At 30.0% G+C, this 26,421-nt stretch overlaps 1 protein-coding gene across 1 annotated transcript in view; it reads right to left on the bottom strand.

The window, feature by feature from the left end:
* The window catches only part of LOC123261797 (GAS2-like protein pickled eggs), a 78,968-nt gene that overhangs the window by 45,962 nt on the left and 6,585 nt on the right, over nucleotides 1-26,421 (bottom strand). Inside the window, exon 2 of the mRNA XM_044723609.1 lies at nucleotides 23,859-24,042. Coding sequence (XP_044579544.1) covers nucleotides 23,859-24,029 — 171 coding nt within the window. The 5' untranslated portion in view covers nucleotides 24,030-24,042. The remainder of the gene's footprint in view (nucleotides 1-23,858; nucleotides 24,043-26,421) is intronic.

The raw sequence follows: 26,421 nt of genomic DNA, 5'->3' as shown, positions 1-26,421 counted from the left end.
GTGACGTTGCGGAAGGTTTTAAAGCCTCGTCGTGATGAACACGTCTTCCCCGTGCTCTAGCTCGCCGTGTCCAGGGTCGGGATGGGGATCACGCAACACAGATAAACTTACAACTAACTAATCTTAACCAAATAATAACACAGATTCCAAATATAAGGTTAATTTATTCATCAAAACTCATAAAAATAATAATCAAATCAAATTCATTATTGCAAACCAAGATACAATTATACAATATTCAATTCACTAAAGAAACAATAAACAATACGTATTATCTTAACTTTTATCTCAAAATATAATATACAAATACTACTGACAAGCCGTAACCTACTTGCAGCCTACTGAGGACTTCGCGTCGCGTCCGCGGATCTATCTAACTTTCCTCAGTTCCCTCTATCAACCAAGAGAGGCTCGGTTGTCCAAATATAGAGATACCGGGATTTGTCAAGTACCTCGACGCCCAGCCGTATCTCCCCCTAGGTGTTCCGACGAGGAGTACCTCCAAGTCCAGGAGTCCACAACCACCTAGCTATTTCCCAATATTCGTTCGAAACGACAGACTATGAACCACAGCCTCGCCCCCTTACCGTGCAATAGGGGCTATTCGGTGACCCGAGTACCTCAGGTCGACCTGGTACAAAAGATCTACTGCGAGGACAGATTAATATAGAAGGGGGATATATCCTTCTATTCTGTACAACACAGCACTCAAGACCTCTTCTGTAAGTGTACCACTCGCTTCAGAAGCTCAAGCTGATCTGACAAAAACTGCTCAGAAAATTGCTTATAATACTTCTAGAGCAAGAGTCTGCGGGCGAACCATTTGAGCGACACCGCGCTGCCTCACGGCGAGCGCGCGAACTACGCGTCTCCCCGCTACTGTGATTCCCCGGCTGCTTCCCCTACTACTCCCGGCTTGTCTCCGGCGCCTTTCGCCGTCTCTCTTTCTCTTCTCTTTCGTTCCCGAGTAGGCTGCGCGCGGCTGTCTTTTCTCTCTCGTAATATTTTCTGATTCTTTTCTGAGTTTATTTTTAATAACTAAGAATAATTTTATATAAATTTATATAAAATATCGAGGCGCGTCACACCCCCCTTACTTATAAAAGAAAAAGACGCAAACTTAATTCTTATGACAATTGTTATGAAGGAAGGTTTGTGGATTTTTCGCCTTTCTTAATACAACAACTTAACTACAACCAAAACTCTATTTACAAACATATCGTTTGGTTTCATTACTCTAACTCTAACATGGGAGGGATCGTTGCTGACGTCTTCTCCTCCTTGGACTGCTAACTCACTGGATTTTTCATCTCGGCACTGGATCCTTCGTTGTTGGATTGGCGTATAGGCAACTCTTCGACTTTTAGCACTGGTGTGTGATTTGACTGACACATTTTGACAATGACTATGGACTCATACTGGACTATAACGTTGATTTACTATATACGCTGGACGATTGACTATATTCACTGGACGGTTGACTATGTACACTGGACGATTGACTATATACACTGGACGTTGATTTACTATGTACATTGGACCACTAACTACGTACCTTGGACGAACTGTTCGACAACGTCTTCTTCTTTGACTGTCGACGGGTGCTGTGACTACCAGGTCTTCTCAAATGCTACTGGACCTTCTTCTAACGTCTCTCTTCTCACAGAAATGTCTTCGCTGGACCACTGATGGTGGAAACTGGTACCTCTTTTGGTCAACACCTAGCGGACTGACTAACTAACTGGCTGGTGTGACTATCTCTTCTTCAGTTTCACTATCTCTTCTTCTTGACATTTTACTACTGCTCGTCCTTTGCTACGTCCATAGTTATACTTGTCTTCACCATGCTTTTAACTGCTTTTGCCTACGCACTATGCCTCTCGTTCCCCCATCGGTCTCTCGTACTGGCTCGTTCAGGGAAACTTATACTAAACAATATTACTTAACCTATGTCTCTACAGTTGTATCTTGGTATTGCTTAAAAACTACTATATAAAAAAAAATTTACATTTCGTATAAAAACTCGCGACTATCTGTGTTACGCGAATCATCTCTAGGTCTCGTATTTCGCGTAGACGGTCGAGTTTTATCTGGAGCTGGTCGAATTCTCTTTTGCCCCCCTCTAACAATTATTTGCCACATCACACCATTGTCATCTTCTTCTAGATACCGCCCGCTGATCCTATTTTTGCGCTTTTTCTTCTTGGCTATCCTCTCTGGATGGATCTCTGGGCTACGCGACTTTGGTTGGTATCTTTTCTTCTCTGGATGTATACAATTGCAATGGCGTGTATCTTTACCCTTTCTTCCGCAAAAGATACACATAAGTACTCGCTGATTCCTACACCCTCTCTGGGTGTGACCTTGTTCGCCACATCTCCAGCAGCTCTGGTGGTGATCGAATTCGTTAATCACAATCGGGTTTGCTTTGTGATTCCTTTTCCCTTGACTGGTCTTCATCGTGACTGACATAACCGAGTGTTGTTTCGGTGGTTTATAAGGTTCTTCCTGCTTTACCAACTGATCATAATCGTCACACAACTTGATCAAACCGCTCACACTATCGAACTCTGCGCGTTTGATATATCTCTTATACTCTGGACGTAAATTATGATATAGACGTTCTAGCTTTGCCATGTCACTCATTTTACCGTGCCTTCTCATCAAGGTTTGCAAATTTAGTATATAATCTTTCGCAGACTCTTTTGGTCCCTGAGTCCTGCGACTAATCTCTTCTTCAAGTTGGATAATAACCCTTGATGGCAAATAAAATAATTTTAAATCAGCAGCAAACTCTTCCCACGTCTTCCAATCTCGCTTGTTGTTACGATACCATAACAACGCTTCACCTTTCAATAAGACGGGAATGCATTGAATAATCTCTTTGTCATTGATACTATGCATTAGACTTAATTCTTCTACTCGTTCTATAAAATTGAGTAGGTCTTTATTGCCATCAAAAGTTACACCCCACTTTCTTACTTGCTCAGCTATGTAAGCTTCCTCATGCACTACTGATTGATATTTACAATGAATCTGTTCGTTTTCTTCCTGTACATTATTTACAACTTGATTCTCCCTACTCGTCATATATACACTATTTATCCTAATTACATCTCTACCTTTGCTATTTACATTGTCGATGTTTCTATTCTTTCTATGTACAGTATTTACATCATACGTCTTTTCTAACTCGGAGCGGACTAATCTTTCAAATCTCGCTACTCTATGTACATTTGGGTAATCATACCACCAACCTAATAATTTCTCTTCTGCTCGTTCGAGCCCTTGCTCTCTAGCCGCTTCTTTTTCTCGTTTTCGGATCTCTACTTCAAACTCTGCTCTTATCTGTTGCCCTACTGTCCGCCGCAGCTCTATCTCGATTTCTTCTCTCTGTTTCTTAGCCTGCGCACGCGTAAGTCTAATTTCTTCCTCAGAGCCATTTCGTGGATGTAACATATCAGCTGATCGCGAACTTGATTTACTATGATTAAAACGACTAGATCTTCTAGCTGCTGGTGTTGATTGAATGGAATCTGATGGATGCGCACTTTTATTCTTCATACTATCAAAATTTTTCTCAATTATTCGTACCGCGCCTTCCATGACAGATAGTGAGTTTGTGCAAATATTCCCTTAGCTCCCTAAACTTCTTTGATTGACCAGACTCTTTTATTCCTCTACCGTCGCGACCAAATCAAATTTAATTGATACTAAAAAGTTAAACGACAATATCGGTTTTACTCGAGTTATATAAAGGTAAGAAGTTATACTGGAAAGAGAATACTGCGACAAATTAAATATTTTACAAATATTTACAAAGTTAAAAATCGTCCGTGCAACAAGTTTTACTTGGATCTTTATTTTTTTTTTTTTTTTAAATTAAAAAGTTTATCGAGCAACTAAACTCTATACCGATCGGGATACGAGACTCGATAAAATAAAGATATACGATCAAAATATCACACGGGTGATTTTTTTTAAAATAATAATAATAAAAATAAAAAATGATAATAGCCAAAGTTTCAACTTCTCCAGATGACCAATACACGAATCTAACTATCTGAAGAGGCCTATTCTCAAGTTTTTTCTCTATTACTACTTTGACTCTTCTCAGATACCAAACGTGCTTCTAATCTGAGGTACACTTTTTTCCAACTCAAGTCCCTGTTCGGGCGCCAAAATTTACCTGTGACGTTGCGGAAGGTTTTAAAGCCTCGTCGTGATGAACACGTCTTCCCCGTGCTCTAGCTCGCCGTGTCCAGGGTCGGGATGGGGATCACGCAACACAGATAAACTTACAACTAACTAATCTTAACCAAATAATAACACAGATTCCAAATATAAGGTTAATTTATTCATCAAAACTCATAAAAATAATAATCAAATCAAATTCATTATTGCAAACCAAGATACAATTATACAATATTCAATTCACTAAAGAAACAATAAACAATACGTATTATCTTAACTTTTATCTCAAAATATAATATACAAATACTACTGACAAGCCGTAACCTACTTGCAGCCTACTGAGGACTTCGCGTCGCGTCCGCGGATCTATCTAACTTTCCTCAGTTCCCTCTATCAACCAAGAGAGGCTCGGTTGTCCAAATATAGAGATACCGGGATTTGTCAAGTACCTCGACGCCCAGCCGTATCTCCCCCTAGGTGTTCCGACGAGGAGTACCTCCAAGTCCAGGAGTCCACAACCACCTAGCTATTTCCCAATATTCGTTCGAAACGACAGACTATGAACCACAGCCTCGCCCCCTTACCGTGCAATAGGGGCTATTCGGTGACCCGAGTACCTCAGGTCGACCTGGTACAAAAGATCTACTGCGAGGACAGATTAATATAGAAGGGGGATATATCCTTCTATTCTGTACAACACAGCACTCAAGACCTCTTCTGTAAGTGTACCACTCGCTTCAGAAGCTCAAGCTGATCTGACAAAAACTGCTCAGAAAATTGCTTATAATACTTCTAGAGCAAGAGTCTGCGGGCGAACCATTTGAGCGACACCGCGCTGCCTCACGGCGAGCGCGCGAACTACGCGTCTCCCCGCTACTGTGATTCCCCGGCTGCTTCCCCTACTACTCCCGGCTTGTCTCCGGCGCCTTTCGCCGTCTCTCTTTCTCTTCTCTTTCGTTCCCGAGTAGGCTGCGCGCGGCTGTCTTTTCTCTCTCGTAATATTTTCTGATTCTTTTCTGAGTTTATTTTTAATAACTAAGAATAATTTTATATAAATTTATATAAAATATCGAGGCGCGTCACAAAGTTCCACGGCAACCTATATATTTTCTTGTAAAAAATGAAACCTGAATATTTCGAAAACCTTATTTTGAGTTTTTTTTTATCCCATCTAATCGGTGGTTAATGCCATAATTTGAGAAAGTTGTTAAAATCTGACTTTCTCGAAAACTCGAAAAAAATATTAACATTTTTAGAAATTTTTTTTTCAAAAATTTGCACGGTGAAGAATAAATTAAACTTCACTAGTAGATACATAAGGACTTTAACTATTAGATAAAAATTAATTTTATGCATAATCCAATATTTTTTATATAACATTGATAGCGAAAGGACCTCCTTAATAAACATTGACAAGTATATAGTAGAAAAAAATTAGTACATAGAAAATTTATTTTTTAAATTTAATTCCTATTTTAAATTTTAAACCATTCACTTAAATCGACAAAATTTTTTTTCTTGCATTTAAATTGATAAAATTAATTTACAGTGTGATAAATAATAAACACATGGTAATATTAATTTGCGGATGAGAATGGTCGACAGGATGTCACATATAAAGTAGCTTATGAACCCTTCTATTCATCAAAACTCTTCAATGTCGTCGTACAGTGTCTACATTCTACAACGCAACGACAAATGTGCTTTATAGAAATGGTCCCTGCATTTTAAATTACTGATTGTATTGTATGCAGCACATAAAATTATATATTGTAGATGTTGTAGTGTGCTCAATAAATAAGTACGAGGGACACAAAGAGCTTGATAAAAAAAATTATAAACTGGCCAGTGTAAACTGAGATTAAGAGCCAGATGTTAAATAAAAGCTTATAAATTTGATGTTCGATAAAAAAAATTATTGATACTGTCTAAAATTTCTAGGTACACAAAATGATGGTTAAAAGTCAACACTGCCATCTGCTACCCATACCCAATAAATCTCTAAATGAAAGTACATTGTATTATGTATTATTCTATGAATGTGAGGCGCAATTACTACTGTACTACGAATGTATACATTTAATGGGTGAATGTGATATGTGAATTGGAAGAAAAATTGCCATAGCGGATTATGGATCCCCCTGACTGTCCACTGCTCTATGAATCAGGGGTCACTTTTATCACAATAGGCAGATAAATTGCATGGGTAAATATATATTAATATGATATTGTGAATTTTTAATAAAAGCCTTTTTGAGGGCAGGATAAATTTTTGATAGTATTGTATAAACATGCAATGTAGATATTTGTTTTGCTAAAATGGGGACCTAAGTAAATAGAGTACTCAATAAAAATAACAATAATTTTTTTTTAATTACAATTTTTGATAATTTAATTTTGTCAAAAATTATATTTTAAAAACTTCAATAAAATCGGTGATTATTTTTTAATTATTGCTTAATAATTTTTTGATCATAAAAAATTGAAAAATTTACATAATTAAATTTTTTTTAGTTTATTATAAATATGATAATCAAAAAAAAAAATTGACAACATAAAATTTCCTTACAATTCAATTAAAAAATAAAAAATTGCATGTATCTAAAATTACACAATTTTTTCCCTTTCTTCCTTAAAAATACCTTCATTATAAAAATTAATCATCGAAAAGTACAATAAAGAAAGCCTAAGTGAAAGATTAAATCTCTTGGTCCTCATCTCCCGATGGAGTAGCCATAACTCAATACACAATACACGTTTTCTCTGTATGTAGGACTGTGATGTAAAGACCACTTGATCGTGTATAAAGTATACAGCGTGGCAGACTTGTATTACTGTCAGGAGCACAAAGCAGCTGCGAGCAATTCATTATTACTTTATTTACTTTTTCAGCACACTCTTACTCTCAAATTGTTAAACAAAAAATTTCTGCGTAGAAATCTTGCTTACATAAATCGACTACCGCAGGTGGCTTGTGAATTATTTCGATGTCCAATTTAAGGACTTGTCTCTGAATTCCCTCATTTCAAATCCAAACTCGAAACTTCTTGTATTAAACCCGGTGGCTAATGGCACGTGGACTTTTTTATACGCAAAATTCTGTTCTAAGAACAACAAAAAGCTGGTCATAGTATCTTGTAATGTAAATCGAACAAAGCCCTTTTACAATTACGATTTAAACATTCAAGAGACCTAACATGGTACATGGAAACAATATAAACATGTTTATTACGGTACCGTTACTCCTGACATAACAATCTGACAATAGCTGTATATATATGTATATACACTTATAGACAATGTATTATGTACAATTCAACTTTGAATCATCGACTGCTAGAACTTTATTTACTCACTTCACATATATACGATATATAACAGAAGTTTGTTAAGCGTTAAGTTTAACAACATTAATTGCAGGTGATATCTAATTAGTCGTAATCGTGCGGCATTAGCCTTAGTCCATGTCCTACTGTGTAGTATACACTTAAGTCTGCCGATACTCTAAGCTTATAAGTACCTGCAATTTACAATTTATTTATATTTATATCTTTATTATCGCGTTAACGATCATTTTTATTGTTATTTTTATTTTATATGATAAAACCTAGAATACGCTTTTATTTATTACATGAAATAGAGTTTTTTTATCACCACACTGAAAAAAAAATTAACCTGAATCGAGAGGGAAATTCTTGAACCAAGAAAATACTTTTGAAGAGGGTAATTGTCTTGAATCAAGACAAAAAATTCTTGAATCAAGTAAAATTTACTTAAACCAAGTAAAAGTTTCTTAGTTTAAAAATTTTTTTACACAAATCAACACGCAGAAAAGAAAACTCGAAAAATTAAAGTATAAAATGTAAAATCGGTTCCGTCGTAATCAAAACTAGAAAAATTACAGTTTGAAATAACATTTTTCTAAATTCAATTTTTTAATTTAATATTCAGAGCTTGTTTTTCGAGTTTTCTTTTTTCCGTAAAGAAGATGAAGTTCTTAAAAATTATATACTTGATCTAAGAACATTTTTTTTTCTGTGCAGTATCTTATTGACAATGTGGAAGCTGGGTATTTATAACTAAATGACTCGATATATTTATGTTCAAAAATGTGTATGTTGATTTTAGCATTTAAACCTTCGGGAGACGAAAGGTTATAACTTTTAAACCAAACCTTTCTTTCGGAAGATGATTGACGTGGATGTGTTAATTTTTTTCACTAAAAGTCTACAGATGATAGATTATTTTTTAGTAGTATTTTGTTAGATAACGTTCCATGATTATTTATTGTTTAACAATGACGAAAATTCAATATTAACCTTTTCAAATGGGCTATAATGGGAAGTAAAGAAGAGTTATTAGTTATATTAGATTAGCGGGAGTGAAAGTGGTCAATTTTATTACAATTGTGTCTAATTTCGTTTATTGACACCCGGTTTTGGAATTTTTTATGGTGGTGTAATAGTTTAATAGTCTTCTTCTATCTTTAATAGATCGATCAACCTTGTGTGAGTTTAATAGGCTTAAATTGAAATAACTAGCATTTAATAGACTTGTGAATTGGGTCGGATTTTAAATTACTTAATCAGCAATAAAACAATTAGTTTTTTAGTTTAGTTGAACTTGAGTCGTTTTATACAATATAAAAAATGAAATATACTCTAAAAAATTTGATAAATACATTTTTTTTGGAATTCTAAAAAGGAAAGAAAATTATTTTAAAGAATTTTGCAAAGATAAGTAGTTAATTTTTTAGTGACCTTAGTTCAAAAATTTTTTTTTCAAAGGCAATTTCTTCTAGGATTTTATTTCATAAAAATAGTAGCTGGAAGAAAAATAGTATTTATAGAGTCAATTTATTTTAATTTTAAAAACTAAACATAGGTTCGCCTCTATAGATAAATCTTGTTATGAACCTAGTGTGAACATTTAACGTTATTAAGATACAAGTATTTCAAAATTTTATCATAATGTTAATAAGTTTTTTTTTTTAAATCTATCTAATAGGTCAGATTAAATTTTTTGAATAACTAATAAATCAAATATATTCAATTAGTTGTTTTAATATTTAATTACTTGGATATTAATTTTTATAAACGTAATATTTTTCATTAAGTTTAAAGAGAGATACTAAATTGAGATCATTAATATCTATAATTGGTAAATTTAATTTATAAAATTTCTAATGCCATTGCTAAAAAAGTGAAATAAAATAATTAATTTTTCTCATGTCAGTAAAATTAATTAAACAAAAATTATTACAATAAAAATTGTGTAAACTTTTTCTTAATAATTTATAGCTTGTATCCTAAGGCTACAAAAATTTTTTTACGCCACCCTAATTTATAAATATGTTTTTTTAATAAACAAAAAAAGAATAGTATACAAATGAGGTCATTTATTACGATTTGCACAATATTTATTGTCAATTAAAAATCAGTAAACAGTTTTGTAGAACATTAAACTTAAAATAATTGAAAAATAAAGATTAATCTTTCCGAAGAAAAAAAACTTTTACTTTCTAATTATTAATATTTCTCGTATATCGATCTAAAAACATAAACATATAACGTACGAAATAGCCCCACCTTGCTCAATACATTCTAAAATAATTTTTAAAATTAATAGTACCGACTCAATCCTCAAACTGACGGAAAAAATCTATTACGTAACACTTTATGATAATTCATCAACAGACATTAAATTACAGTTGTCGAAAATCGATTTATAGCGTGAGTTTTTAGGGCCAGTTTATCTTTCTCATCTCATGCATAATGCAGCGAAGATGAATCCCTCGCACGCTTTAACTATAGTTGTATTTATAGATCCATCGAGTTCCAGGTATATCGAGAGTATATTCAATTCTGTACATATATATGAATGACGGCCCTTAATATTTACTTACACTTCACACTGGCAATCAACAATCGAATCTCATCGACAAAAGTGTCAGTCTTGCTCTCCACTTTGCTTCTAACCCACAACCCGTCACATTTGTGTGGCAAATATATATACAAAGGTTTATAACAACATGACGTTAACTCAACAGTTTTGGTTTTTCGTATGCAGAGGGGTGTGTCTAATTTTTCAAGTGAGTGCTGATGCATCCTGAGAATTTATAAGAAACGTAAAAAAAAGTACTCTCAGTTCTTTTAATCCCAAGCACGATCCTCACTTTTGGTAGAACATGAGAATAAATTTAACCATTGTAATTTAATGCTGTTTAGTTTTATTTTCTTAACATATGAAATGACGGGTGTATTTAACCGCACGTTAATTATTTACTCAACCAAAATATCCTTCATTTTTTCAGCCCTCTTAATTTATCCTTTCACTTCTTCTGTTATATTTTTTGACGTCCATGAGAAAAATTAAATTATAAATATTATTGATCACACAAATTAAGACATCAATGCTTAGATAAATAAATATTAAACTTTATTACGAATTACTTTTCTTAATTGCCTTAATTTCTTTCATATATAAAAAAAAAAAAAAAATTGAAATATTCCGTATAAAAAGTTACTCATTAAAAATATCGAAAATTTTATAATTTTTTTAAAAAAAGAAATATTAATTCAAACGTGAATTTGTTGAAATTTGATTGTTTGATAATTTTAGATTATTTATTTGCAACTTTTATATAAACTTACACTCAAAAGTGAAATTTTTCACGCGTGTTCTGATGAATAATAAATCTAAAATGAATTTTGATTTTAACCGTCTAATTGCTAATAAATTTTGAATAATAGGTAATAGAAAGTCTACCGCTATTAATTGTAATTAATAAAAGAACTTTCTCAAGAATCTTCATCCAACAATTGAACATGTTAATTAATGTATTTAATATTTAACTGCATATTAAAAATTCACAAAATAGTATTTTTGAATAAATTAAAAAAGTAAAGTCTTAATCTTAATATAATAGAAATAAAAATATAGCGCATACTGATATTGATCCTTAGCATGTTTACTATGCGCATATTATTTAACATCGGATTATTTAAATCGCATTTAATTATTTCGACGCATGAGAAAGTCTTAATAATAACCCTGTGTATATAAGCGGTAAAAAATAATATACATTTTATTTTAACCACTATTCACGTGCATGTCATTACTAGTATTAATATAATATTTTATATTGCAAAAAATATATCCAGCGCACAGATGTTTAATGATATGATTTAGTACGCGTTAATACGTATTTTTCAGCTTATTTTTTAATAACGATCGAGTGTTTCCATTTGATATCATCCACTTTACTCGTTGAAAATAAGAAGTATATTAACAACATTTGCACATGTCGATTTCTTGTGCAACGTCATACGCCATGCACTTGTATGAATTTTTTTTTACCAATATTTATATGTTATGTGAATGTGTATAAATGGAGGATATCATTAGACAGCGGACAGACGGTATTGCATTCAGCTTGAGATTGATAAGATTTATAGGTATAATCATAGCTGAAGATCTTTCCGCAAGCATGCTGCTCAACAGCCGCGGCACTGTTTGAGGTGTCATATATTGTGTCGATCAAAAATACCGTAAATATGATAAAACGTGAAATCACCGTTAATTTTAATCGACCGTATAATTTTCAAATAATTTTAAATTTTGTGGTGGTACTTTTTTTTACTTAGTATTCAACTATGTAAGTATCATTTTAAACTCTTTCAAGAGATTATCACTTCAGGCTACAAGAAGGCTTATATGTATTTGTACGAACGAGTTTATTGAAATCTTTCAACAATTTCGTAATCTAATTCTTGTGTTATGAGATACCTAACCGAGACATTAGTCGATGACCTTTTCAAATAATTGAGAGATGTCTTTGTCTAATTCACGCGTTAATCATATCAAATCAATTGATTTAGAATTACCTTTTTTTTATTTATTATATTAATAGTGTTTTGGAGTCTAATGATTTTTAATAAGTGAAAGTTATAAAAAATGAAGATCAAATATGCACGCCTCAAGCGATTATTTTCAAATTAAGAAAAGAGAAGAACTTTCGTCAGTAACACATAGTTTGAAAATTAAAAAAAAATTAGAATTTAATTTTTTTGGATAATTTTTAAAAATTGCAATTCTTATTTTTGAGCAGAAAAAATCAAAAATTTTTTTAATCTAATTTTTTTTCTCTGATGTTTTTTAAAAAATTAAAAAAATATCAATTTTTTCATTAAAAAATTGTAGTTTAAAAATTTCTTTCAGTTTTTTTTTTTTTTTTTATAATAAACTTAAAGGGAAAAAAAATATATGATTTAAAAAAAAAATTTTTTATGCTGATTTTTCGGCTACCAATCATTCCACACTTTAATTACAACAAAAAAGCTTCGCATTCCAAATCATGCTCTAATACTCTAATATATATTTGTTATGCATATTCGCGGTTTCAAACATGACAGTTGCGAGACGATGCTCCTGGCTAAAAAAAAAAAAAAATAACTAAATAAAAAACGTGAGCATTAATATTTCATTTGTTTTATCTATTTCAGTCGCTAGAAATTTTTTTTATGACATCCCCGATCCGTGGTACAGTGCGATGCGGGTGCACGCAGTCGTATTTAAATTTAGACGCCAAGGGTAAAGCACTTTTCAGCTATATAGGTCTATAGTCTCTAGAAAGATATACATATATATATGTGTATCGCATTATGTATGTGCTTTGGTTTTCTATTTTGTGCGGCGCCTCTGTACTTGGTTCCATTCATAACGGCAAAGCATACCAGACGACAAGCAGAACGGAAGTTTAAAAAGTATAGATGACGACGAGCCAGCCGGTTTAGTTATGATACTAACATAAGGCACAAGGCATCGTGTGCTTTTGCGCTTTACAATAAACACTTTCCTTATTCATATATTCCTGTGGGATTTCCTCGAGGTATTCACACTTACACTTGCACGGTCTTTAGTTCGAGGTCGATGCACGAGATGCTTCAGTATACGAGTGGGTTGCTTTTGTAGTAAAGAAATTATTTTTTGTTATTATTCTTTTTAGTAGATAAGAGAGGGTGCTATGTCAATAACCTTACAGTCAAAAAATAAATAAATATCCGGTCTAAGTCAAAATTTGGGGGCTTTACCTAATATTTATTTGGAGTCAATAATTTTAAGTTATAAGTAGAACGCTTCTATTTCTACCAGAAGAATGTTTTACATTTTTATCGTTATAAACATTTAAAAGAATATAATAAAATTATTTAGATCGATTCTAAGAAAATTTGAGATAATTTTGAATTTTACATTGATCTAACTTAAAATTTTTTTTAATACGAATTTAAAATTAAAAAAAAAATATGTTAATATTTTCCATTCAAAGTCAAATTATGACTTAATATGAATGAAGTATTCAGTTTCAACTACTTATAATTTATAATATGTCATCTTTATATTTTTATAAAATATTAATACTCTATTTTGGTAGGATATTTCTAACAACTTTAAAGTTAGAATAAAATTATTGTAATAAAGGAAAACTGTTGGTTGATTTATGGATTTTTTTGGTTGAAAATACTTCTTGCAGATCGATAATTTCCAAGAATTATTTATTTTGTAACTTTCGGATTTTTTCATTGACCACTTTGGATTTTTTTTTATCTATATACTAAGTATTCTACGAAAAGTACTTATTTTTAAAAAGATAAGTCATCTGTTTATTCTTTTAAAAACACGAAATAAAACGAGTTTTGTGGCGTGAACGAATAAAACTTTTGAATGAATCATTTTTATAGATAAGTTGTAATTTTTATAAAGAAAAATACATTATTGTAAACCGTGAGATTTTTTTCAATAACTTGGCAATGGAGTGTAACAAAGTTCAAATTTTTTAAAATTTAGCTAATTGAATTATCTGTTCCTCGGATTGAAAGTCGTTATTTGTAACCCAAGTGATTATTGTATTATATTCTATTTTCAGACCAATTGTTGCGGATCAATTGTCGTAGGTCAATTATCCTTGAACCAGTTGTCTAGCAAGCATTAATTTAATATATACGTAAGGAACGATCTTCCATTATTTTGCTTTAAAAAATTTATCTTAAATTTAAGTTTGTAAATATCAATAATATTTTTCCCAAAAGTTTGACTTTTTTGAAATAATTGAACCAAATTTTCGTAAAGATTATTTTGTTTTTTAAGTCTTCTCCAAATCAATTTAGAAGATCAAATGATTTGAATTGAAGTTTTCAATTGAATTAAAAATTATTTTTAATTGTATATTTTGTACAGCAAAGATACGAACTAAAACTATACCGATTTTACATAGTTCTGTCCTTAGAATATTTTTATTCTGTTCAATTATCAATCTCAAATTCAGAGAAAATGAATTCACTGTATTTATATTATGACAAATGTCAACTCTTTGTTCCCAGCAACGGGAATAGAAGCGGAACCAGAATAAGTATGAGTATACGGTAATATCCAGTATTTTCCGCGTTACTTTATTTAAAATTCTCACGAATAAAAATATAAAAGCTCTATTTGGACGTTTAGTTATTATATAGGTGGCTGTGGTCTATTCCTCGAATAGAATAAGAAAATAAGCGATGGCAAACAATGCGCGTAAAATTAGTAATCAAGGCTGTCATGAGAAATGAGGTCTCGAGGCGAGTGTCATGCAGCAATTTACGACAACTTGTAATCTCACATCAGTGTGACATTTTGTTACATACTCTGTATCATTATCTCCAGTTATTTTCCATTCATTTAGTCGTTAATATTTTATGAAAATTCACCGTTAAATATGATACCATTTATCCGTATGATATCAAGTCACGGCGAGAATTTTTCATGCTCATGCTTTACATGAATAACTTTGAGAAGCTTTACATAAAAAATGGTAATTTTCTTGTTCTCAGCCGTATCTGGTAAAAATTTAAGTAATACATAATAGTTAAGTAATAATACACAAGCTATTTTTAATTTCCAAGCCCCATATTTAATATATGTAACATATATGCCTCATACATTCTAAATAAAATACTAACTCTAATATAACGTTACAGTCAACTCAATTTCACGCAAGACAATGATCGCTTCCTCTATTTCATTAATATACAAGAATGTTGACGCTCTATTACAACTATGTAAATAATTTAACCGAATGAATCTTCTTCTCTTAATATGTAATATATAACTTTCCAAACAAGATAAAGTAACATACAACTTTTTTAACATGCGTGGGTACTATAATGATTCAAATAAAAGTGGCGCTCGAAATAAGTTATGAAATCTTAAATATCCAACCGTAAAAGCAACAAATGTAAATTCTTCAAATTCTTCAGTACAAAATAATTTTTAAAAAATCATTAACGCTATTTATCGCAATAATTAACGTATAATTATCTTAGCAATATATAAAAATATAAAAATGAGGTTACTTATATTTTATATTGTTTTTTAATCACTACACAAGGTAATGGTTATTCGCAATTAAAATTTTTTCTCGTTATCACAACAAAAACTTGTAATACCATAATACCAATGTGGGAGATCTCAGTGGGTCATAAATTCCAATTGTGATAATGATAATGTGACAACTTAAACTCTAACTGAGAAAGTAAAACGGGCAATTTAATAATTGTCGCTGATTAACAGCGTATCATTTTTCTTCATTTGGAAAAAATTATTTCTCTGAAGTTCTGAAGAATTATTATTTTATTATGAATTCATTGGATGTTATTATATATTATTGCTTTGTTGTACAGACTTACATATGTCAACAGTTAGGTTAAGTATCTTAAATGTAATGAAGTCGTTGGTACAAATCATATCGTCACTTGAGTGAATGGGTTTATTTTTAATGAATTATATTAATGTATTTTAAGAATGTTTTCAAGTTATTTAAAAAATTTACATGCTCTTCAAAGAAAACAATAGTATGATAACGAATTCGAAAATCCCTCAAAAATTTCAATAAAAAACAAGACGAGTATGCATTTCTTTGACTTTCAAATTGAAAAATGTAATCGAAAAAAAATTTTTTTTATCATTTCTCAAATTTTATTGGTATTAATAAAATATAAATCAAATTATAAATTAATTTTTGGAATTTTTATGGTAAATTAATAACGAAGATTCACATCCAAATTCCAAACAATTATTTAATATTGAAAAATACCAAGTGTTACCCCACTTTTGAATAAAAATTTGATTCTAAGTCTTCCATTAACAATTTTAGATCATAATTTTATTGAAAAAATTAATTGCAAAATTCATTTTTTTGCCGATCAAAAATAATTGTTCTCAGAGCTCTGATTATTTTGCATTCATAATGAAAAAATACGCTACCATTTAATTAGATTGCGCGTAAGTGAAACATTTCAACCAACCACTTCCACAATTTCAGTATCACAAATAAATAGCTGACTTTGCGCAACAAAATAATTAAAATAAATCCTTTATCCGTGGCAAGTAAGCCTTATATTAACCATTGGTTTTTTCTTTGTCTCAAATAAACGTTATTTCTGAGAAATAAATACTTTTTTCTCCATAAACATAACTCACTCTAATTATAAATTCATTACACGTTCTTGTAATTACTGTTTTGTTGCAGTACACTTTACACTCAACTTCGACTTCCCAGTCTATTATTATATTGTAATTTTAATTATTAGAATTGATTTATGGAATAATTTTTTTTTTCAATAATTTAAAATGAATGCACGTAAATACATATAAATATATTGTACATTGAAAGTAATGAATCAATAGTATTGCACAAATAAGTAATAGGTATACATTACATTTTATGAGTAATGTCACCAGTAATATAACATTAGACGTCAATAGTTTATGAGACACCTGGATAGGAGTTTAGTTATACGTCGGTATTTGTCATTTTTGACGTATAAGGTTGTGTCACCGTCACTCTTTATTTTTTATTGGCATGTAAGTAATTTTTGGAGTAAATAACAGTTCAAAATAGTTTATTGAAATAATGATTTATTTCCCAATAAATATCACAGTAATTGTTTTTAAATTTTATTCTGTGAAACAAGATTGCTTCAGTGAAATTTAAGTACCATATTTTTAAACCACAAATAAAATGTTACAAATTACCCTTGCGGTCTTATGCATGATGTTCGACAAACACACTATCAAGTTTAATATTTTTTCATCAATCGAAAGTTATAAACTGTAACGGAAATATGAATTAGGAATATAAATATAAATATAAATACACGAATGATAAAAAATGTGTAACGTAATCGGTGTCTCGGTGAAGGAATAACGAGTGATCATTCCGTAAATCATTTGGACGGAAACAAATTGCGAATGCTCGTTTACGAGATCGTAAACGAGACCTTCGGTCCATCTTCTTTTTCAACTCACTCTACTGTACGCTAAGTCTGCAGCACTGAGTATGGACTCGTGTATGCGCTCGTCAGTTACTAAACATTTTTTTATTTAGATTTCATACGCGCCGCGAAAATATATCTCTTCCGGGCTTTATCGTCTCGTTCGTTACACTCTTTATGCTTGATGTGTGTTATATATGTTAGTACTTATTTTCATAGCATACAGTATTCAGTAGATATACCTTTCAAACTCGCCTTGCCTTGACTTGACTCGAGACTTGAGACTCTTCTCTCACTATTCTGTCGTATTATTACGCGCCAAGTCCAAGTTCAAGTAGTCGAGCTCGGTACATTATTTGTACCTCGTAAACTAAGAGATATAATACACCACAATCCAACTATTTATACGTACAACACACAAGTTTATACACGTTTTTTTTTTATTTTATAATTTTTCTCTTAAAATGTGAAGCCATAAATTATCATGATTGTTAGTACGGCAGGTTCTGTTTAAATAAGATACTTGGTAGGTTGTATAAAATATGGTACTAAGTTTTACGTTAACTATTTTTTCTTTATTGTTTTATTAATTTTATTAAATACTTATCCCTTCGTAAATAAATTATCAATTTTAGTTTTTGTTTGAGAATTTTTCAGTGAAAAATATCAAGGAGATATTCTTTTATTTTGGTACGTTTAAAGTAATGTTGAGTGCCCTTGATTAATTTGTTGACCCATTTACCAATTTTAAAAAAGAACTAAAAGTCATTTCTCATAATGCAAATTTCTATGAGATTAAAAAATTTTTTGTTATAATTATAATTTATTTAAATCAAAGAAATTTTTTAATTCGGTTTGAAAAAATGACTTATTTTTAGTAGATTTTAAAGAAATTTGCCCGCATGACAACTTTTAAAAATTTTTGATATTTTCTGACCTAGATTTTCAAGCTTGTCAAAAAATTCATGATCGTAAAAAAATTTCTGTGTCCCTATAGGCCATTTAGAACTTCCACGTGAAATTGTAAATTCGAGCAACTTGCAAGTCTTCAAAAAAGAAGTCTTCAATTATTTATTGAATCTCGACAGATAGAATAACCTCAAATAAAGAGTAAATATTTGATAAAATCTCAATTACTGTATACTAAGTCGAAAATTTAATTCTTTAATGACTGTGATAAGGATAAACTCAGTGCAATACATAAAATTATAATTGAACTAATTATAAGTAAAAAGTGAAATTAAGACTTTAAATCCTTGTTTTTCCTTTTTAATAATTATTTACCAAGTGAATATCGATGTAATCCTAAATCAAATTTACCTAAATTTATCTAAAATATTATTCCTTATATAGTTGTTGTCTTTATATTTTTTATATTGTAACAAATGTATTTACTATGTAATTGAAAATTGCCATTTGGCCTGAGCCTTGGCATTAATAAACGAAATTCTAAAAATTCTGAAATTTAATTAAAACAAAATTCACACTATATTGATAAAATTTTACTATTGCATTCATTCTAATAATTCTGCAAGTTTTTCGTATCTTTGAGAAATCTGTTTAAATTTTGGCTGCCAAATAATCTTTTTTAATATTCAAAAAACTAAAATACTTAAATTTGTCTTTTTTCATTGAAAATATCTATTTTTCATTAAATTATCATCAGCATTGTTATAACTATCCATTTCTTAATTGATATTTACAATTATGTTTTCACTTAAACCTATTAAAATCCACATAAATTAAGCCATCAAAATTTTACATTAAACATTTTTTATTTTCAGTTTAATAACTTTATCAATCAAAGTAAAATTATTTTGAATGAAAATTTAAAGTTTTAAATTTATTATTACTCACTTTCTTTAAGACTTAATAACATTAAAGTATTTGGACCCTTTTTAATGAATTTTGATCAAAGTAAAAAACATTAATCCAATATTAGCCCTCTCTTAAAATAAAAATGATAAATATTCTAAAATTATTAATGAAAACGTAAATAGTATGAAAAAAAAGAAGTGAAGAAGAAACGATTAGACGAGAATAATAGCCAAGACATTTAGATCTTCAAGTCGTTGACTTTCTCCGTGTTATGTCCACAACACTAGTTAATGTTCGTGCTACTTATCCTCACAGTAGTCAGTAGTCTACTCTAAATATTTCAACGGCATGAATTTATGTCGTCGGCCCATGAATAAACGACGCCAAGATACCAAAGCTCAGAACTATATACTATAAAACTAATACAAATGTGTCTATATTATATATAAACGAAAACACAGATAGTAACACCCGAGTGAATATAAGTATTACTAAAGCCAAAGTTTTAACGAATAATGCCACCGCATACTCTCTTTAAATACCTGAGAGTCTCGTCGCGCATTGTGCTTCCGAGGAAGTTGAGGCACGCGAATCATCGAGCCAGCTATAAATTTGTTTGAAGTTATTGCCACGGTATGCAGTATGCAACGTGTACTTTGTCGCATTTTGGCCAACTAGAGAGATATTACACATTCGCACGAAACGTAAGACACAGGACAGCTGTACATACACCAAAATAAATACTAAATATTTGAATATTTCATTTATTCACGGGAATTAAACATGCAAACAGAGCCGTAAACCTTCTTCAACCCGATTCAATGTAAATAATATATCCATCAAGTGATTTCGCTCATGACAACTTCAAGTTATGATAAATATGTTGGTATAGGCTCAAAGCTTGACATATGGAGAAGAAGAAGTTAAATCACATGGTTGAGGTTATAGATAGATTAAAACGCGGATGTGAAGGATTGACAATGTGCAGTTTGTAGTAAAAGTCATTTATTTAATTTAAAAGTATAGTAAGTTGAAATATTGAGTGTCAATTTTGATAAATTGAGTGAAAGCTTAAAAGTTAACTTTTAACATTGTGGGAAATTCATCAAACTTATACAAATTCATCATACTTTATTATAGTTATTTAAAAATATTGCTCTGGAAAGCTGGTCGGCTTTAAAAAATACACTGATAGAAGGATTTGTTAATAGTTAAAAATATTTGTTAATATTTAACAAATCATTTATTAGAGACTACTTTTTAGTCTTTAACAAATATTTCTTAGTATTTAAAAAGATTTATTAATATTTAATAAATGAATATCAGATTTATTAAATGCTAACAAATCATTTTAAATACTAGGAAATATTTGTTTCATATTAAAAAGCAGTCTCTAATAAATGATTTGTTAACTATTAACAAATATTTTTTTATACAAATAAATCCTTCTATCAGTGTAAGAATTTATTCATAAAAAAAAAAAAAAAAAATTAAATTTAGAAGAAAAATTTTAGTTTAAAAAAATTATTTTCAAGAATTTTATCATCTTAAATTAAATTAAGCAAAGAATTTTTTTAGTTTTTTCTTTAAGCAAATTTTACTTAATTCGAAATTTTTTTTGCAATTCAAAATAGTTTTTTTGTAATTATAAAATTTTTTTAATTACATTACTTGATTTGCATTTTTGAAAAAGGAATTTTTTTTTTATACCTTCATGAAATTTAATAAAATTTTTATTTAAATAAAAGTGACCATGATATAAATTACTAATACTCACATTCAGTTCTAGATCATTATAAAAATATTAAAACCAAAAGAAAGTTGTCAAGTTTATTCAATCATTTGTCGTCTTTGAAATAACAAGTAATCAAAAAAATCTACAACTGTTCAAGAGATTACATCAATGTCATCTAAGCGCTAAAGTAGACAATCCATCAAGTTTAAAATCAATCTTAACTCCGTAACAGTGACAATCACCATAACTGTTTAAGACTCTTACTATTGACACAAAATAAACTTTATTTACTCCCTACTTTTCCTAGTTTTATAAAATGATCATGTAGCAATTTTTGCATGTTCATAGAAGCAATAACTTAGTTCAAAATCTGACATATCTCATAATTTCGAAAAATTTGAATAAGTACGATTAATGTAAGACGAAAGAAAAGAAAGGAACAGCGAAAAAGAAAAAGAAAACGATGACGGGTAGTGTTGATTTGAATTCTGCATTGACTAGACACGGCGATGCAGTTTGTAAGTGAAAAAATGAACCAGTGAAAGTCTCAAGAGTACTTCAGAATAGCAGACGGCCTCGCGTGAGTCTAAGACTAGATTTACATGCAGAATCGCAAACACCAGAGTAATTGAAGACCGAGAATCGAGAAGTATGAATATGAAGTTGAAGAGGGAGTCAATACTAATATAATACAAATACTCGGTACTCTGTATTTGAAAGACTCAATGGCTTGTTACGCACCCGTTTCATTCTGGTTACGCCAGTTACAGTTTATGGGCGCAGCGATATATAATAAAACAATTTATTTCCTTTTTACGCGTCGTCTCTTCATATCAATAACATATATGTATGGCATATACTACTTACTATGTATTGCCGTGTATACGCACTGTGACGAATTTATAAATTGTAATTTAATTTGCTAATGTTGCATTTGCAGACAGTTAATATAATTTAAAACGTTTAAGCTAAACGCTAGAGAAATTCACTGATGCAAGCTTACAAATAGTGATAGGCATGTGATAATGATTAACGACTCGAGTATTATATCTATCGCGATTTTAATACTATGCCTATAACACTATTACTACTTATATTTGAATAGGATAAGAATTTAGATAATAAATTAAGTGAGACGGCAAAAAATTAAGAGAAATAGGATTATCGAGAGCGTAACGAGCTGTAATCAAATCAAATATCATTTCGATGGAATGTGGTTTATTTTTATATATTTATTTATTTACACGGTCTTTATTTATTACTTTGACACTTGCAGTGTCATGCGCTAGACAATTATTTTAGACAAGCCTTTAAAATTTTATATGAAAAATCAATGCAAGTTATTTTGTATAAAAAATTAACTTTTAAAATTTTTTAAATTTTTCATTTTTACTGTTGAATGTTATTTTTGTATTTAAATTATTTTATTAATAAGAAAAAATTCCTATGAAAGTAAATTTAACAAAAGTACGCAATTAAAATATATTAAAAACAAAAAATGTGTCCTTAATTCAAAGGCTAGCGCGAGACCTAAAAAGAATGCAGCAAGTAAAACATTCGAGAGCAAAACAAAGATTTTCTTTGGAGTTGCAAAACATAAACTTCTAAAGAAAATTCCTCATATTTCTTTTGTCAATGCTGCTCTTTATTTTTCCTTGAGATTTTTTACCCCCGGCGATGTTTTGTCTCCCGTGCTATCAGCTATATGTTAGTGGTGCTATACGACAATTTAACTATGACAGCTCGGGCGTCACTCGGACATTGCAGTCACGTATATCTCAGAGTTTCCGTTTAACGTCATATACGTACGCATCCTTCTTCCTCTCTGCCCGACGCACGCTCGACCGAGTTCGTTATCCTCGTACGCATACACATTACTATCATACATGCCTTTACTCATACTTATGGCTATGACTGTTTGTGCATACAATACTTATAGTTATAATGTATTATATATTACAGATATGAGTAAGACAGTGAAACCTCTTGGGGAGAGCTTAACAGTAAATAATTCAATGCGTCGAGAGTCAAAAAAATGAGAATTTTAGAAAAAATCGCCGTAGTTACACATATACATCTACATATTTATATATTTCTTACACGCCCGGGGCATATTATGTTTACGTCTAAATTTTTTAACTCCGTTCAAGAGATATGTATTTGATCATAAATTATTGTTGCACTTGCAAATGCGTACAGACTTTTCTTAACGGTATACAGATATAGTTTGTTAGTTCTTGCTTTGTAGTTGGTTACTTATTATTGGTACTTATTTTTTAAAAATAATATCTGTTGATTAAATAAGCTTAAAAGAGCTTTAATTAAATTTTAAAAACATCCATTTTTTTTTTAATATTAACTAAAGAATTAACAGAAGAATTTTTTGACTGAGTACTGTGAATTTTATTGAAATTTTAACAAAAAATGAAAATTTTTAAATTATTAAATAATATAAATCAGTCGAAGTAATATTATGTTAAAGCTTTTTTCATTTAAAATAAATAATCAAGCGTATATATTGTATAATTAAATATTAAATATTAGAAAAAAAAAACATACGTTTTTGATACAAAAAACTCCATAATTATAAAATCGTTATTATTCTCTATTTTAGCCACCTTTTGGAACTTATAAAAAATAAAATGAATAGAAAAAAAAAGAGTAAAATATAATAACCTTCTCTTTTAAGATATGCAAAATAAAATATGTAAAAATATGATATTGTTTCGGTAATAAAGTAACCATGATATTATTGTACTATAATACGACGATAGAAGAATAAATAAGTGATAAGAGACAATTACCTTGCATAGAGGGACCCCAGTGTCAAGCCTGTCCATAAAGTTATCCAAGTTAACTCTCAACTCTGGGTACAAAGCGTTAAGCCATTCGGCTAAATCCTCCTTCATCGCGATCAAGTACTCTTCGGAGGACTTGAATGGCCTGTAAGGCCTCGCTTCTAGTAGCACTGACATTATTATGGTTTGCCTGCAAAATGAAATAATAAAAAAATGTCAAATATGTATATTTTTATTTATCTAAGGTTTAAAATAATATACAGAGTTGTAGTTGCTAGGACAATAAAAGCAATAGATGCTTTGAAATGTTAAATAAATAAATAAGTTAATAATTAATGACTAAGAATTCGTCCGAGAAGAGTCGAATAAATATGTCACGCATGAAGACAAACGGCGATAATAAATTCTCTTCACGTGTTGGCACAATAACGAACGGCGTACTTACAAATTGAACTTACAGTATGCGTTATAAAAAGTACAAGAGAAAAGCCGAATTATTTTGCAGTCTTTTATTGTCTAATTATTATTTTTTTATTGCTTGTATGAATATTTTTTATAAAAATATAATAATAATAACAACAACTAGTATTATTAATATTATTATTCTCTATAAAAATAATATTAATAGCACTTAATTAATTGAACGTCTATTAAGCTACGATTAGTACTTATTACTTGTATCTTGATATTTAAAATGATAAATAGATTCTCTCAGAGACATGTATGCAAACGTGTGAAATAAATTCTGAATAGAAGTAACTTAACTGTGAGACTGAAACCATAAGTTGATTAATTACCATAATGAATACGTTACATCTCAGTTACAGTATAAAAATTTTTGTACGTAAAGTTTGATCTGAAATTTTGATTTTAAACTTTTTAAATAATTGTTTTTTATCAAAAATTTCCATAATTTTAAAAATGACTGATTTGTAATTAGCTTTACAGTAAAATATCTCGAAAAAAGGTGAAAATTAGTAAAAATATTTTAATCTTACGACCGATAGTTTATGAGGCATAATTTCTTAATGCAAAGTTCAGACGATAAGTGCGAATTGTAATAAAAAGATCGCTATAACTTGGAAAAAAATTGATTGATTCTAATATTTTTTTTAATTACAACTTTTATTTCTTACGATTAAAAAAAATTAATTAACTAAGCTTAAAAAATTATTAAAATTTTTATCTCTACACAGAAAAAAAATTACTTGAAGCAAGTAAATAATTTTTAAAATTTGCCGCGGAAAAAGGAAATATTAGTATTGATAAATAGTAAATAGTAAAAGCATCTTAATTTAAGTAGAAAAATTCTCAAACTAAGAAATTTTTCGTGGTTTAAATAAATTTTACTTAATACAAGAATTTTTCGTCTTGATTCAAGACAATGAAATTATTTAAAATTATTTTCTTGGTTCAATAATTTTTCTCTTGATTCAAATTAATTTTTTTTCAGTGTAAAAATCATATTTCGGTTTTCTAAACCTAATAATTAGTTAAAATTAAAAAAAAAAATGACTTTACTGGCATACGTGCATTTTACAGATAAAAATTTATCATAAGAAATCTAATACTAACATATTAGAACTCGAGAACATAACTAATTCGATTAGTTACAGATTCATTTGAAACTGTAAAGTTTCCGACTTACAGTTATATATTAAATAAAATAGTTGTTTGACATCGTTATTTTGACAGATGTTATTTTTTCCATTTGACTAGTTATCATGATAATAATCATCACCATCAGGGTGACAAGAAATTCAGATTTAGATCTAGATTTTAGATAAAAATAAGAAACCTAAATTCTCTCAGTACCCAGAGAAATTGATTGTTTATAACGACTTCTTCCACGACGATATATCTAAATATCTTGAAACCGTAAAGTAGTCAATCTCTGAATCAATAATAAATGACTTTTAATTAAAATCAATCAACTCAAACTGTCTTAGTTCTAATAATAGCAGAACAATGTAACTCAATAAGTGAAATTGAGTATTGCGGATGTATTAATAAACTGACTATGTGACTTTCATCGGTTCAAACAACTAATAAATATGAGTGACGAACGAGTTAATATAATAAAATACAAGCAGTTAGTTCGGCGTCGGATAATTCTGTGAGTCATGACAGTTGCGTTTAATAAAAAAAAAGCCTTAAATCTCATCGCGACCTACATCCCCTATCTCTGTCTCGCTTTTTGCAGCATACACTTTGTCGAACGCGATATAATTTAAACGAGCAATACTAACGACAATAAGACAGTAATTAGATTAAGTTACGGCCGTATCTAGGGTCTTGGATCTGCGCTGGACAATTTAAGCTCGTTACAAGCAGAGCAAAGTAAGCTAAAGTCGAATAGACTGAGAAGACTTGTCCGGTTTTATAAACTTTTATCATAGGTTACTAGTCAATTATTACATTAGAGCTAGATTTTTATCAGGCGCTATTATGTGTACATTTCATCGTCGTAAATGAACAATAGATGGTAATTATTTTAAACTCAATGACAATAATGATGTCGTAACAACTTTGAGAAAATAATAGGTTACTTATAATCTTAGAGTTTATA

Source organism: Cotesia glomerata, linkage group LG3, assembly GCF_020080835.1.
Source record: "Cotesia glomerata isolate CgM1 linkage group LG3, MPM_Cglom_v2.3, whole genome shotgun sequence".
Taxonomy (NCBI): Eukaryota; Metazoa; Arthropoda; class Insecta; order Hymenoptera; family Braconidae; genus Cotesia; species Cotesia glomerata.
Note: the sequence above shows the minus strand (reverse complement) of the source record. Positions and strands in the feature narration are given on the sequence as shown.